This window comes from Aspergillus undulatus (assembly GCF_047715775.1).
Source record: "Aspergillus undulatus strain CBS 261.88 unplaced genomic scaffold BDV17scaffold_8, whole genome shotgun sequence".
NCBI lineage: Eukaryota > Fungi > Ascomycota > Eurotiomycetes > Eurotiales > Aspergillaceae > Aspergillus > Aspergillus undulatus.
This window is the reverse complement of record NW_027396612.1, coordinates 628,392-640,596: the sequence shown is the minus strand read 5'-3', so window position 1 is coordinate 640,596 and position 12,205 is coordinate 628,392. Positions and strand designations below refer to the sequence as shown.

The 12,205-nt window shown below is 52.0% G+C and overlaps 3 protein-coding genes across 3 annotated transcripts; 1 reads left to right on the top strand and 2 right to left on the bottom strand.

The window, feature by feature from the left end:
- Positions 1-94: 94 nt before the first annotated feature.
- BDV17DRAFT_280037 (serine palmitoyltransferase small subunit family protein) lies at positions 95-544 on the bottom strand (the record flags this gene model as incomplete). Its single annotated transcript, XM_073759819.1, has 1 exon — positions 95-544. The coding sequence occupies one exon, from the start codon at positions 542-544 to the stop codon at positions 95-97; it is 450 nt and encodes a 149-aa protein (XP_073618811.1).
- Positions 545-2,342: 1,798 nt separating this feature from the next.
- On the top strand, positions 2,343-4,488 carry BDV17DRAFT_255759 (uncharacterized protein). The gene is made up of 2 exons (XM_073756970.1): positions 2,343-3,314; positions 3,361-4,488. The coding sequence occupies exons 1-2, from the start codon at positions 2,388-2,390 to the stop codon at positions 4,453-4,455; spliced, it is 2,022 nt and encodes a 673-aa protein (XP_073618810.1). The 5' UTR covers positions 2,343-2,387; the 3' UTR covers positions 4,456-4,488.
- Positions 4,489-6,792: 2,304 nt separating this feature from the next.
- On the bottom strand, positions 6,793-10,678 carry pld2 (putative phospholipase D (PLD); the record flags this gene model as incomplete). Its single annotated transcript, XM_073761439.1, has 5 exons — positions 6,793-7,452; positions 7,498-9,797; positions 9,846-9,989; positions 10,038-10,401; positions 10,460-10,678. 5 exons carry the CDS (start codon positions 10,676-10,678, stop codon positions 6,793-6,795), a joined length of 3,687 nt encoding a protein of 1,228 aa, XP_073618809.1.
- Positions 10,679-12,205: the final 1,527 nt, after the last annotated feature.

Genomic DNA, 12,205 nt, shown 5'->3' with positions numbered 1-12,205 from the left:
CCCAAAAATCCAAAACAGCAAGACCGTAGCAGCGCGAATACTAGTCAAAATTGGTGGAGACAAAGGGCGAGCAGAGCATAATGACTGATCCAAATCATGATAGCGCCTTCTCCGATGCAAATGGCGGTATTGAGGTACTGTGTGCTTCCAAGATTCCCAACGCAGCTCCCATTTCTTCACCGCTCTGGCCGGTCAACAACCAGACAAGGCGAGACAGCTTCTGGTAAAGCAGAGCTGGAAAGTAAACAAGGAGGGCCCAGAAGAGGAGACTGAGAACCACGAGCACGAAGGTGTTTGCAACAAGCTTCTCCCCCGGAGTCATGACGTAGAGGCCAAAGGTCACCTCGTACCGATAATACTCTAGCCGGACGCGGTCAGTAGTGCGTTGAAAGATGTTGCGTCGCGTTTTTCCAGAGGCATAGCTGCTTGTCGGGGACGTTGCGGTAGCCATAGTAGAAGAGTATTTGTTGATCAGCTCATCGACTGCGGCTGGGCCATGAGAGGAGATATGGGTTGAAGTTGCGGGAGTGTAGAAAGACTGCATTTCGGTTGCCATTTCCGCGTTAAGAAAAGGTGTGGCAGCTCTTGGAACAGGTCGCACTTCCCTCTTGTCGACTTAGTTTGTGCACCCTTCTCCTTCCTCAATTGATTTATGCTATAGCCCACGACGAGTGTCCTCCCAACCTTCAGCGGCGTAGCCTGGTGGTAAATCTAGGCTTCTGGATCGGATCACGACGGATTACGGCTTGGAGCAAATTGAGACGGCGAGAAAAGCGCGAAACAATTCCCGCGTGTTGGGAGTATTAAGGTCGCAAACTGAGTTAATCAAGGAACCTGCTATCAAAGAATGACGGCAACGGCGAGCAGGCGAGGCACGAGCCGGGAGAGCCGGATAGAAGATCGACAGACGCTAAATGAGCACGAAGGCGCTGAAATTGGGATTAATGAGCACAGTATTAGCTGCTCTATTGTACAAGGAACATCAGCAAGGCGATTAAGTAGGAGAAGAAAAGGATGGGCGAGAGGGAGTGGAGGTAGAGGGCGAGATGGAGGAAGGCCGGAAAATCGGTAAGGCGCGGATGGAGGAAAGCGCCTTGTGAGAATCAAGCATGGACCGGATCGAGTGGTGGATTTGCTCTTCAGGGAATAGTCGTAGGGGCTAAAGTCTTGTTGATGGAGCCATGGGCGCAGAACACTCCGCTTGGGCCCATCTTTTTTGATTGCTCAGTCATCGTTTTTCAAGATTTCATTCCAATATTTCCCTTGCAGTGCTCAATCACCATGCGCTGCAAACGGCGTCATAGCAATAGCACCACTTCTCTCGGCTCAATCGGCAGCACCCGCATCCTTGCGAGAGACTCGCTTGGGTCTGCAGGCAAATAACCATGGTGGAATGTGGAATACAAAAGGTAGATCATGCGCGACGTTGGATAAAGCTGTCAGTGCATATGCCGGTGACAGCGTTGACTGTCGCACTGTTTTGGGTGTTGACGATCTCGGGCTCTGCAGCACGGGGATTTCAGGTATGAGGCTGGGGCGTAGGTAATCATGCTTGGAACCTGATTCAGCTGGCGAGATTTATAATTGAAAATTGGGTATAACGATGTATAAAAATTTTGGTGGCTTGGCTCTTCAGCCTTGGTTAGCGCTGCGAGTTCCGGGATCCGAGATCACATGATCGTCCCTGCCGTGTGGGTGTGCTCGCCGTTCAACTGCGGTATCAAAGAAATATGTAGTAGTTCCCATCAACCTCAAATCCGCTGTTCCTCGAGACCATAAGGTTATAATCTCTGCCCCCACTTTCCCCATTCATTATATGGCAAACCAGATTTCGGCCTGATGAGTAGTCTTGTTGGCATTATTATTGCATAGCGTTCTTCTAAGCGAGCCTTTGCGCCTGGTCCTCCAGCATGTGACGGAGTGAGCTGAGGGCACAGGGCGTTCAGCTACGCTTCCAATATCGGAAGAAATCGTGCACAGCGCAGGTAATTATTGACCTTTAGGTTCTAATTAATTGATACCAATGAGAATATGGCGCCATACTGTGCTATCCAATTACTATGGAGTATCCCCCGCCTCGATCACAGCGAATTTCGATGAGGATATATCAGTGTTGGAGATTTTCCTGGATCAAAGTGCCCGCATCAATGTGACTGGACATACGAAGTCCACGAACATATACCTTGTATCTGGTTTAGGCCATGGGGGTTGTTTAGTACCTGTCGTAGTGTTAAATATAGAATGTACCTGGTTTGTCAGTGTCAGTGATGTCATGCATGGGCCCCGCTCTGAGGACGCCAAGCTCTCTTCTGGCAGAGCTTACGAAGCTCCAGGACCCTTTGGTTCTTTTCCACACCCCGCACCCCAAACACCTCATCTCTCTTTCAATGTCGTCTGTCAATCAAGCGTTCTCAATGGCAGAAGAGGATCCTCTCATCCAGGCCCTTCCTCCGGCCACTGACTATCTCACCTATCTCACTCTGCTGGAGTACCAGCTAACTCCCGCACGTCTCCCCATCTTGCACACCTTCCTCCAAGATGAGGTGCTCACAACGAATATCGGCTGGGACCTGGTCAAGATGCTTCTCCCGATGCTGCCAGAGTCACTCGAGTGCCTGCAAGATGTAGCGCGACTTGGAAATCCCAGAGAAGTCATCTTGCGCGTATCCGACGCCCTCATGCACCTCCACCCCGCCGAAGATGAAGAAGACGAATCGGACAAGCAGCTGGAGGCACAGCTTGAGGGCGTTAACTTGAGTGACGGTTCGGCAACAGGTGACCTTCCCTCGCATGTCCTCAAGTTCAACACCCTCATCTCAATGCTTTCCATACTCCACACTCGCATTCAGACCAAATCCCCGAGCCGATTTCTTGCAACATCCCTCCAGGCCGTCCTCGAAGCATACACCTCGATGCCGACAAACGAGACCACGATTGCTTTCATTGAGTTCCTGCGAGATGTATCTCCTACGAAACGACCCCCGCCACCACCCAGGGCTCCTAGCGACTCGACGGTGCTTCGGGTTGCCGAGGCGTCCGCTCCCGATCCTGAAGCGGAGGTCTCATCGCCTAGCCCTGCCAAAGACGAGGAAACCGCAATAACCAGGCGATTCTTGCAATTTGGGTTGATCGAGCTTCTCAAGTCATATCTCTTGAGCTGCTCGGGACCAATGGACCCCGGCATGTCGTGGGCCATCCGATTACAAGAGAAGCTGCATCCGAATTTGCGCATGCCAGGGACTGGCTCACCTACCAGTGTTTACACGGATAACAAACAACTGGGCGAGAGGGATAGTATCATTGCAAAGATTACCGTGGGTACTGCCTCCCCATCTGCCGGCTCTATACTGACCCGACCAGGCGCTTTCCCGAGATGTCGGCTTGACCGATGAAGAACTCCTGAATGTTGTGACACAAGCACCCGAAGAACAGCCTCCGCCGTTGGACTTTGAAGAACACCCCAAGAAAGCAGATGACATTCCCATTGAACGGCATGGGTCCTTGCTACTTCTCGCCTCCCGGGCGGCAGTTGCGCAGCTGTTCTCCTCTGGAAAAGCTCCTCCGATTGCGGTCTACCCGGACCTGGCCCGTATTTTCAATAACTTTGTTGGAAGATTCAGCAGTCTGGATGAAGTCGCCTTCGAGCAGCCGCAGGTGCTCCTTGACTCTCTACTTGCATTGACAGTCTTGTCCTTACAAAGTCCAATCGCGACACCGTCAGATGGGAACGAGTTCTCAGACTTCGTCATCTCACTCACAGCCGCAACAGTCTGCCAGACCTACAGTACAGTCCGAAGAATTCCCGGAACCATCATCCACAGCAACCCTTCGCAAATCGCTCGCTTCAAAGTGATACGCAAAGTGCTCGAGGACGACTTCTACCGAACAATCAAGGATCGAGCAATTGACTGGCTCAAGAACGAGATCCTCGAAGCGGCAAAGGGAACAACCTCCCAGGAAAACATCTTCCTCAACCCGCACTACTTCTCCGTCCTCTTCCCCCTCCTTTTCGCCTCACCCGCCCTCGACCTAGATGTATCATCCGACCTCGTGTCCTCCTGGGTCCGCTTCACGCAATCTCTCAGCCCATCAATCCACTCCGCACTAAACCTCTACTACATCCTCATATCCTCCTTAGAATTCAGCAGCCAACTCCAGCTCCAGAAGACCTACGTCTACTTCCGCAACCGCTTTCTCGAGCCCCTCAAGTCGATCTGCAGCGCCTTCAACGCCGACCTAACCGAGAACGGCGGCGACGGCAAAATCCAGAGCGCAGTGGGTGAGGACATGGTCCAGATTGGGACAGCGCGGACCACCAGTCTCATTCTTCATGTTGTGGTTCAGGTCGAGGACGCTGTTAATGAGGCGTTTGTTGTTGACGACGCGGAGTTGCAGGAGCCTAATGCTGATGATATTGCACGGGTGGATGCGATTCGGAAGGAGACGGCCGTTTAGGTATATAGCTAGGCTACGCAGCGCTGATGATTCCTATTTATTTACGAATGAATATATTGAGAAAGGAGGAAATCTTCTCGAGCTACTAATACCCCTACTAATCATACATGATTAGAGTCCTTAACAGCGCAGCTTTATCGCAGTGCCTAGGTAGCTACCCGACAAACTTGCTCTCCAAGGCCATGAGCTAGCAACCTTACCTTTTATGTTAACGGGAGTAGCACCTGAGCCTGAGCACAGCTCTAAACCCCTCACCATACAAACTGGGCCGCCCAAGACGGACAACTGTCCGATTAAACGTATGCCGCTGGAATCGCTGCCCACTATGGACCGGTAGATCAATACAGTAGATATAAGACACCCTTCTCGTGAGCTCCCGAGTTCTAAAGTCTGTCCCAGCTGTCCTTGTTACATGGGTACTGTCTACGTAGTACTCCGCTCATCTACTCACTTACCTAACCTACTAAACTAGAACCTCGTAGGTGTCGTGAACGTCACTTCGTCTCCCCCTCGCCACCTGGGAAGTTGGAACTAATGGCCCCTCTGCTTCTTTCTCAAGTCTAGCATCATACCATAGGCTTTCAATCGCCCCGGCTCCGGGCTCAGGTCCAGCCCCCGGGGCAGATTGTCGCAGGAATCCGAGCCCGAGACAGAGTGACCGGGTAGGTACTCAGATCATACCTGAAGTAGGTAAGTATCCTATCTATAAATCTTCTCACTCGGTTTAACATCTTACTTGCACGCTTAAGTAAATCCCTATTCCTATCCCATGGACAGCGAGTTACGAGTGTCTGCTGCAAGACAGAAAAACAGAAGGGAGAAAGAATCCAAAGACTAAATGCCCCATTCCATTCAACCAAACCTAACCTATCCAGGAAGCAAGCTTGAGATAAATAAAAAGATATCGAAAACAAAAGCAAGAGAGACATGACGCCCCGATCCACCCAGAAATCCACCAGCACAGAGTCAAATTCAACAGAAAATAAAAACCTGTCTTGATTTGTCGTCCCAATCGCAGTCGTAGAAGGGTAAGAGAGTAAGGTTGCTTGAGTATGGTAAAGATAGGCAGGCAGACATGTATTGGATACGTTCATCGTTCGTTCAATCATGTGATATCGTTCGTACGATCGATCGATCGATCGTTTATCAAAGAATGTCGGCCATCGATAGGTGATAGGATGTTTTTGGCTTTTCTGTAGGTAGAGGCATAGACGACTCGCGTGTCATGCTTGCGGTGCTTTGCGACTGGGACTTGGCCAACGACATATTGAAAGACCAGGTGCTCATTTCATATCATATCGTCGGGGCTGTGCTGATGGATTCCGTTCGACTGAACTGAAGAGGATAGATCGAGGTTGGGAGATCGTTGGTTCGGTGGGGTTATTTACATAACCACGCAGCCGGCGCCCGGGGAGGCTGCAGGACTGCTTGTTAGCCAATGCCTTGCATGATGGATGTGGATTATAGAAGGGACGGGGGTAAGATGGAGAGTGCTGGTTTCGCATGGAGAGGAGAGACGAGAAGACATACCCTTGACAACAGGAGCGTACTCAGTGGGTGACATTTTGAGAGAAAGTTGTTGGTTTTGCGCCGAGCAAAAAAATTGTAAAGAAGCTTGAAGTGATTGTGAATCTGGGATTCGAAGTGATGATGAAAAGAAGGGTCCTGAGGGCTGGGTAGAGGGAGCCTTTTATAGACGTTTTTCGATGAAGTGAGTCCTCGAGTCTGCGTGGATGTTTCTCAGGAACCAGTGTCAGTTCAAAGAATTCCAGCCTCGAAGGTTCAAGTCCGGTCGAAGCAAGCCTAAAGCTGTTGGAACAATCGCACGTGTGGCACGCAATATTCTTCTGCCAGGCGTCTCAATGTATGTTCCAGAATCAATGCTGGTGGCGTTATCGCGGCTTGATATTGTTCTTCTGGCGGGGCCAATGAGGGCTCGCGATAAGGAACGAGCTCAATGCGGCGAGACCCATCTGGCAGCTGTCAAACTCGGTCTTCGGCGTTGGCTGTGTTCTGCTCCTGACGCGAAGACGCTTCCGCGATAGAATCTGCAGCATCCACGTGTAGACTGCAAACAGTTAGCCTAGAATCCTGCAACAGTAAATTGGGGTCTTGAAGACAAAGATCTAGCTGTCGATCGTTCGTTATGAGGATATAGATGTGCAGCATTAGAGGGGCTTAGTGAGACTGTGGTTGCATTGACCAATCAGAACGAACTACATATTGTTCTCGAACAACAATCGCAACTTGGCATCAAAGAAGGTTTCCAGAACATCAAAGAAGAACGAGACACAGAGCTTAAACACATAAAGAATAACACTACTGCATGACCCACCACTAGGTATAAAGCGGTTCTGTCAGATCGTTTAGCGTCAACCCTGATTCCGCCACGTCTTCCTCGCAGAGGAACATCAATGGCATCTCCACTAGCGTGCCCTTCACCTGACTGAGCAGTTCTTTGACGCGGGCTACTCCCTCGGGACCTGGGAACTTCTCAGAAACTATATGCCCATACTTGTACGCTGCGGGGGGTCCGTCCAGTTCCTCGCCGAAGGCCTGCTTGTCAGCGTTCTTGAAGTAGTACCCGTAGAACTCCTTGTACGTGCCCCAGTTGCGCACAGTATCGTCAGGAACAGAATGGAAGAGCTCCCTAAAGACGTTGGTGTTCGTGTGCGCGCGTGTGTTCCACAAGCTGAGGAAGGTGTCCGCCAAAGGATCCGCTACTATTTGGCTTTCAGGGGCGTCAAAATCAAAGTAATCATTGGCGGGGTGTTCGTAGTCCTGCGGGGGAAGCAGCCCAAGGTGCTTTCGGTGGAGGTGGCGTCGGAGCGAGGACGCGAAGCGACTAGCTGTCCATGACTGACCGTTCATCTTGGACGGGACAGGAGTCCGGTCTTCAATGACAACCGCGATTTCTGAATCATGGTCACCTACTTGAGAGCGGTCGTTGATATTGGCGGATCCGCAGATAACGACGCGGTCGTCGGCAATCATGACCTATTCTGTTAGATGAGCTGGAAAGGAAGGGAATGCAGGGCTTACCTTTGAGTGGACGTATAATTCTTCGGTCACGAATGCGTTGATCTCTGCCTCGGCGGGGCCGTCCCAAGGAATGCTTCGAAGGTCTGGGCCGTTGAGCATGTAGCACGAGCTGACCGTATCCGGCCCAGATCCGGACTTAGGACCTGGTGCAGGGGCCGAGTATTGATAGGCAGCGGATGTGTCAAAGGCTGGGCGGTGATCAGGCCCGAAACCTCCACCTCCCTGATGTGGCGTCTGAGGTGCCTTGTACTTGATACGGTCGTAGTTACGGAGATTGTAGAAGCGGATGTACTCCATCGGGTTGTATCCCTCTTTCGCAATCAGCTCCATAATGCTGTTGCCTCCGCGGTTGATCGAGTTGTACTGGAACTCCATGATCGCGCGAGTCCCGAGGGCCGCCTGGTCGCCCAAGTCTCCCGCAAAGCACGGGACGCTTGGGATGACAATGATCATCTTGTACTTCTGGCCTGCGCGGGCAGCACGGAGGATACGCTCGACGATCGCTGCACCGATTTTGTTCTCCACCGGCTTCTGCTTGTCACCAGTTGCTGTGATGAAAAACTGATTTTCGATATAAATAAAGTGTTCACTGTGGCGGATAATCTCACAATAAGCATCGGCGATCGAATGCTCGGTGGGAGTGCCGTTGCTCCACTTGCCGCAACTGCGGACAATCTGGCAGGACATGTTTCCACGCTGCTGAGGCCGTCCTAGATGACCGCTGGTAAAACGGTCTTGATATTGATGGATCTGGCCAGCCAGCTCACCGCGGAGCGAGTCAAAGTTCTCACGGAAGCGCTTGGGCACGAAACTGGATCCAGAGCCTGAACTTGGCTTTCCACCGGGCGCTCTCTCACGGTCACCATTGTCACCGCCGTAGTAATCTGAGAAGCCGCGAGAGCTGGAGTATTGGCTTTCCTGGGTAGGCTGACCGGGTGGTAGTGGGAAGTATGGGGCCGGACTCTGACTAGAGCTCTGGTTTGGCGCAGGTCTAGGAGGAGGTGGTGGGAAAGATTGGCCATGAGGATATTGAGCAGCAGGTTGCGGGGTTCCAGACTGCGACTGCTGACCGGGCTGGTAGGAAGCCTGCTGTTGATTCCAACCAGGCTGAGGGCTCGGCGGAGGAAGCTCACTGACACCCTGGGGAGCCGGTTCATAAGTCTGTTGACCTGGATACGCAGGTTGCTGCTGAGACCAGTTTGGCTGAGACGATGCAGCCTGCGGCGTACCGGGGTGCGATTGCTGGCTAGACTGATGTTGACCAGCCTGGTACGGAACTTGCTGTTGAGGCCAGCTCGGCTGTGATTGGACCACTGGCTGGGGAGTGCTCGGGTGTGACTGGTGGGTAGGTTGTTGAGCATGTTGGTGCGCAGCCTGCTGTTGATTCCAATTGGGCTGGGGAGACTGAGATATGGGCTGCGTTGGAGCGGCATACGACTGATGAGCAGCTTGGCTCTGGCTAGGCTGGTAGGGCGCCTGCTGCTGAGACCAGCTTGGCTGGGATGATTGAGTACCAGGCTGCGGAGAGGCGGGATACTGCTGCTGGCCCGCCTGGTATTGGGCAGGCTGATACTGCTGCGGAGTAGTGCCCGGCTGTGGCGACGAAGTATACTGCTGATCGGCTTGTTGTTGTCCAGGCTGGTAAGGTGTCTGCTGATGAGAACCCTGCTGTGACTGACCCGAATGGCCACCGCTGGACGAGCTTGGACGTCCATAGAGCGCAAGTCTCGAGAATCTGGTATCGTTGCGAGACTGATACTTGCTATCATAGAGGAAGTTCCACCGCTCCACGAACATGCGACGGATGTCCTCCACAGCCGGTCCGTGGAAGCTCACTGCAACATCGGACCAACCCATGCGGGAGGTCTGTGTTTTATCTAGCTTGTTCTGATTTGGATGCGCAACATCGGTGAAATCGAGCACTCGGGCGTTGTTGTAATCCTGACCGGGGAAAACGGTCCCCGCGGGGTGATCATGAACGTCGGCAAGTGCATGTTGGTGAGTGTCCCAGCGTCCGTAGCACATGTCTAGGCCGCCCATGAACGCAATTTGGCCATCGACAATACATAGCTTTTCATGATGGGCCCAATAGAGGATCATGCCCTCGTGGATACCATAGATACCTTTCATTGCGTCGAAGGACATCTGTCCCAGCTTCAGTGCGTCCAAGGAGAGATTTTCCAGCGAGGACGTGATCGAAGCAGTCAGACCTTGACGGTCGGGAAGGTGGTCTGGGTGACGGAATACCGCAATATTTGGGTGTAGGTTCTCCAGGTGATGTTTCGTGTGATGGGAGGACACTGATATCTTGTCAGCATGCGTCCGCTATTCGTGGAAGGGCTTCGTACGGGTTAACGCCTGGGTGACCTCCTTGTACACAATAATGTTGACTTTAACTCCACGTTGCGCTGCAGCCTGCAACAATCGGTCCAGCCGATACTGTTCGTTCTTCGCCGGTGGCCGTCTCAGGTAAAGTTCTGGTGATAGCCACCCTAACGTACTGTCAGCAAGCAGTCAAGACACCCTTCGCGATCACTTACAGTCCAGAATCCAGATTGACTCCCTGGCCGTCTCCAAAGCTCTGGAAACAGCATAGAAATAAGAGCAGCCATCAACATACCACTGGACATCGTTGCCGTGACGGTCGGGAGCAAAACTGCCGAATCGGTTCTGCGACTGCGGCTTTGCTCCGTATTCTGCATATCCGTGGGGATCAATGGCAGTTCCCAAACGTTGAGCAGCTTCGCCGCCAAGGTCCGCAACAACGCTCTGGAATTTCCCAAATAAACCTCCTAGTTTATCTTGCTTTGGCGGTTTTCCTTGATGCGATTGGTTGCCGGAACTGTGGTTCGGATCGGTCTGGTTCAGGCCGGGATTATTGTAGCCAGGGTAACTCTGCTGGCCCTAAAGGACTGTCAGTATCGCTTGCAAGGTGATAAGCGCTTGAAATTGCGCGACATACGCCGTATCCGCCTGGGTTGTACCCCTGAGATGGCGGCTGATTCTGGTTGCCGGGTGCTTGGCCCCCATGCTGAGAGGAGCTTTGGTGTTCCTTGTATTTGCTCTTAAGCATGTTGAATGTATCCCCCACAAAACTCCTTGTGCTTTCTCCCTCGCCAGCACGGTCTGAGTCCTGGCCGTGGTACTGGCCATAGGCCAGGTGGTCTTGATTGTGGGACATGTCGTCGCGATCACCGTAGGAAGGTGGACAGAAATGGGAGAAAGAAAAGGAGAATAAAGTTTGTCAGACAACAAGGGACTGGGCCCTGTTATATGGAGATTGATAAATACGGATGTCGAATAAGGCAAAACAGATCGCTGGGATGACGATGAGGGGAAGCGTTGGGTCAGCTCCCCTCTTGGTATTATTTGACGCCAGCTGCCCCGCCATCGTCTTAGCCTAGGCTTCCTCGGAGCTCGTGGGATCCATCATTCTGGCAACAATAGCCAACTAAATTGTCCGAGACATCTGCTAATGAAGAGCCTTATTCCTTTTGGTTAGATTCCTTCCCATCTCCCAGACCGTTGTTCTTCTGTTCCAGCTTGCAAGGTACGCGGCAGCCTAACACCGATCCAAAGCTGAGCAACCTAAGCCACACTCCATGAAACGCTAGGCGCCGGTCTTGACTTTCTTGAGTAAGCGCGTCCAGCGATCAAGTGGGATGATTGTGGCTGAGCAAAGGCGACATGACGCTGCAATTCTCCTCCGTAGGCACTAGGCACCTCAAATAATAATGCGGCTGAGAAATGCGTTTGAGAAATGCGTCTAGCAACGGGTGCGCGAAAGCAACGACCACAACCCACAGTATATATCTGTCCAACCGTATCTGCCATATATCGGTGATGAAATATGATTCCTCGGTCTTCCTCATGATGCGATGAATTTGGCGAGGCGAGAGCGCGAGATTCGCGTCGTGGGATACATAAAGCGGCGGGAACGGGTTATCAACGCGATGGGCAACGTTTTCGGGCTGTTGGTGTCGAAAAGGTTAAGATCGCTGCTTGGTCGCAAATCTGGATGCTCGTGTTAGATATCAAATAAACGTAGTCATTTTAATCATGTACTGTACTTTGTAAAGGAGACTTGCTTCTTCGGTCAACGGTCAAGGAGTGGATTGGGCGCCTGAGCACACTCGGCCTTGGCCAGATCCAGCGCGTTATTCTGAAGCCGAACCAGCGAATCGAAGACATACAGAGTGTAGAGAGCTCATCATAGATGCGAGGTACTTGCGTTTGCTTATGGAGGTTGGAAATCTGAATCGTCACTGAGACTGTCGGCAGCTGGAGGAGCCTGGAGCCCAGCTGAATGTACCGTGGCTTCCCAATCAGGAAATTAGCAGGTGCATCACATGAGATCTGGTAAATGCGCAAGACACTGAATATCTTAGACTTAGAAGCTCAATGTCGAGGAAGTATAGATACATTGAGCCACATGAGCTCTTTACAGGTACATGGGTGAACGAATGATTTCTGCTCGATTTTCATCTACCTCTCAGTGGCGGTCTTTGGGGGGTGTGCAGAACACCCCCCTGCTCTTTGGGAATGGTTCTTTTGAACAATTGCGGTAGACAGAGAATGTCCTGAGTCTGTCAGGTACACTTTTCCTGTTGAGTTGAATTGCATTGGCTCATGGACCTGCCCTGGCGCCTATTCAATTGCAGGTGATCCAGAGAAGCCTTGCGCAAACACGCAGTTGCTGTGCCGCAAA

Excerpts from the sequence above, each read along its gene's own strand:
- BDV17DRAFT_255759 (XM_073756970.1), top strand. The coding sequence starts at position 2,388 with ATGTCGTCTGTCAATCAAGCGTTCTCAATGGCAGAAGAGGATCCTCTC. Across the intron at positions 3,315-3,360 it reads GTATCATTGCAAAGATTACC|GCGCTTTCCCGAGATGTCGG; the intron begins GTGGGTACTGCC and ends TGACCCGACCAG.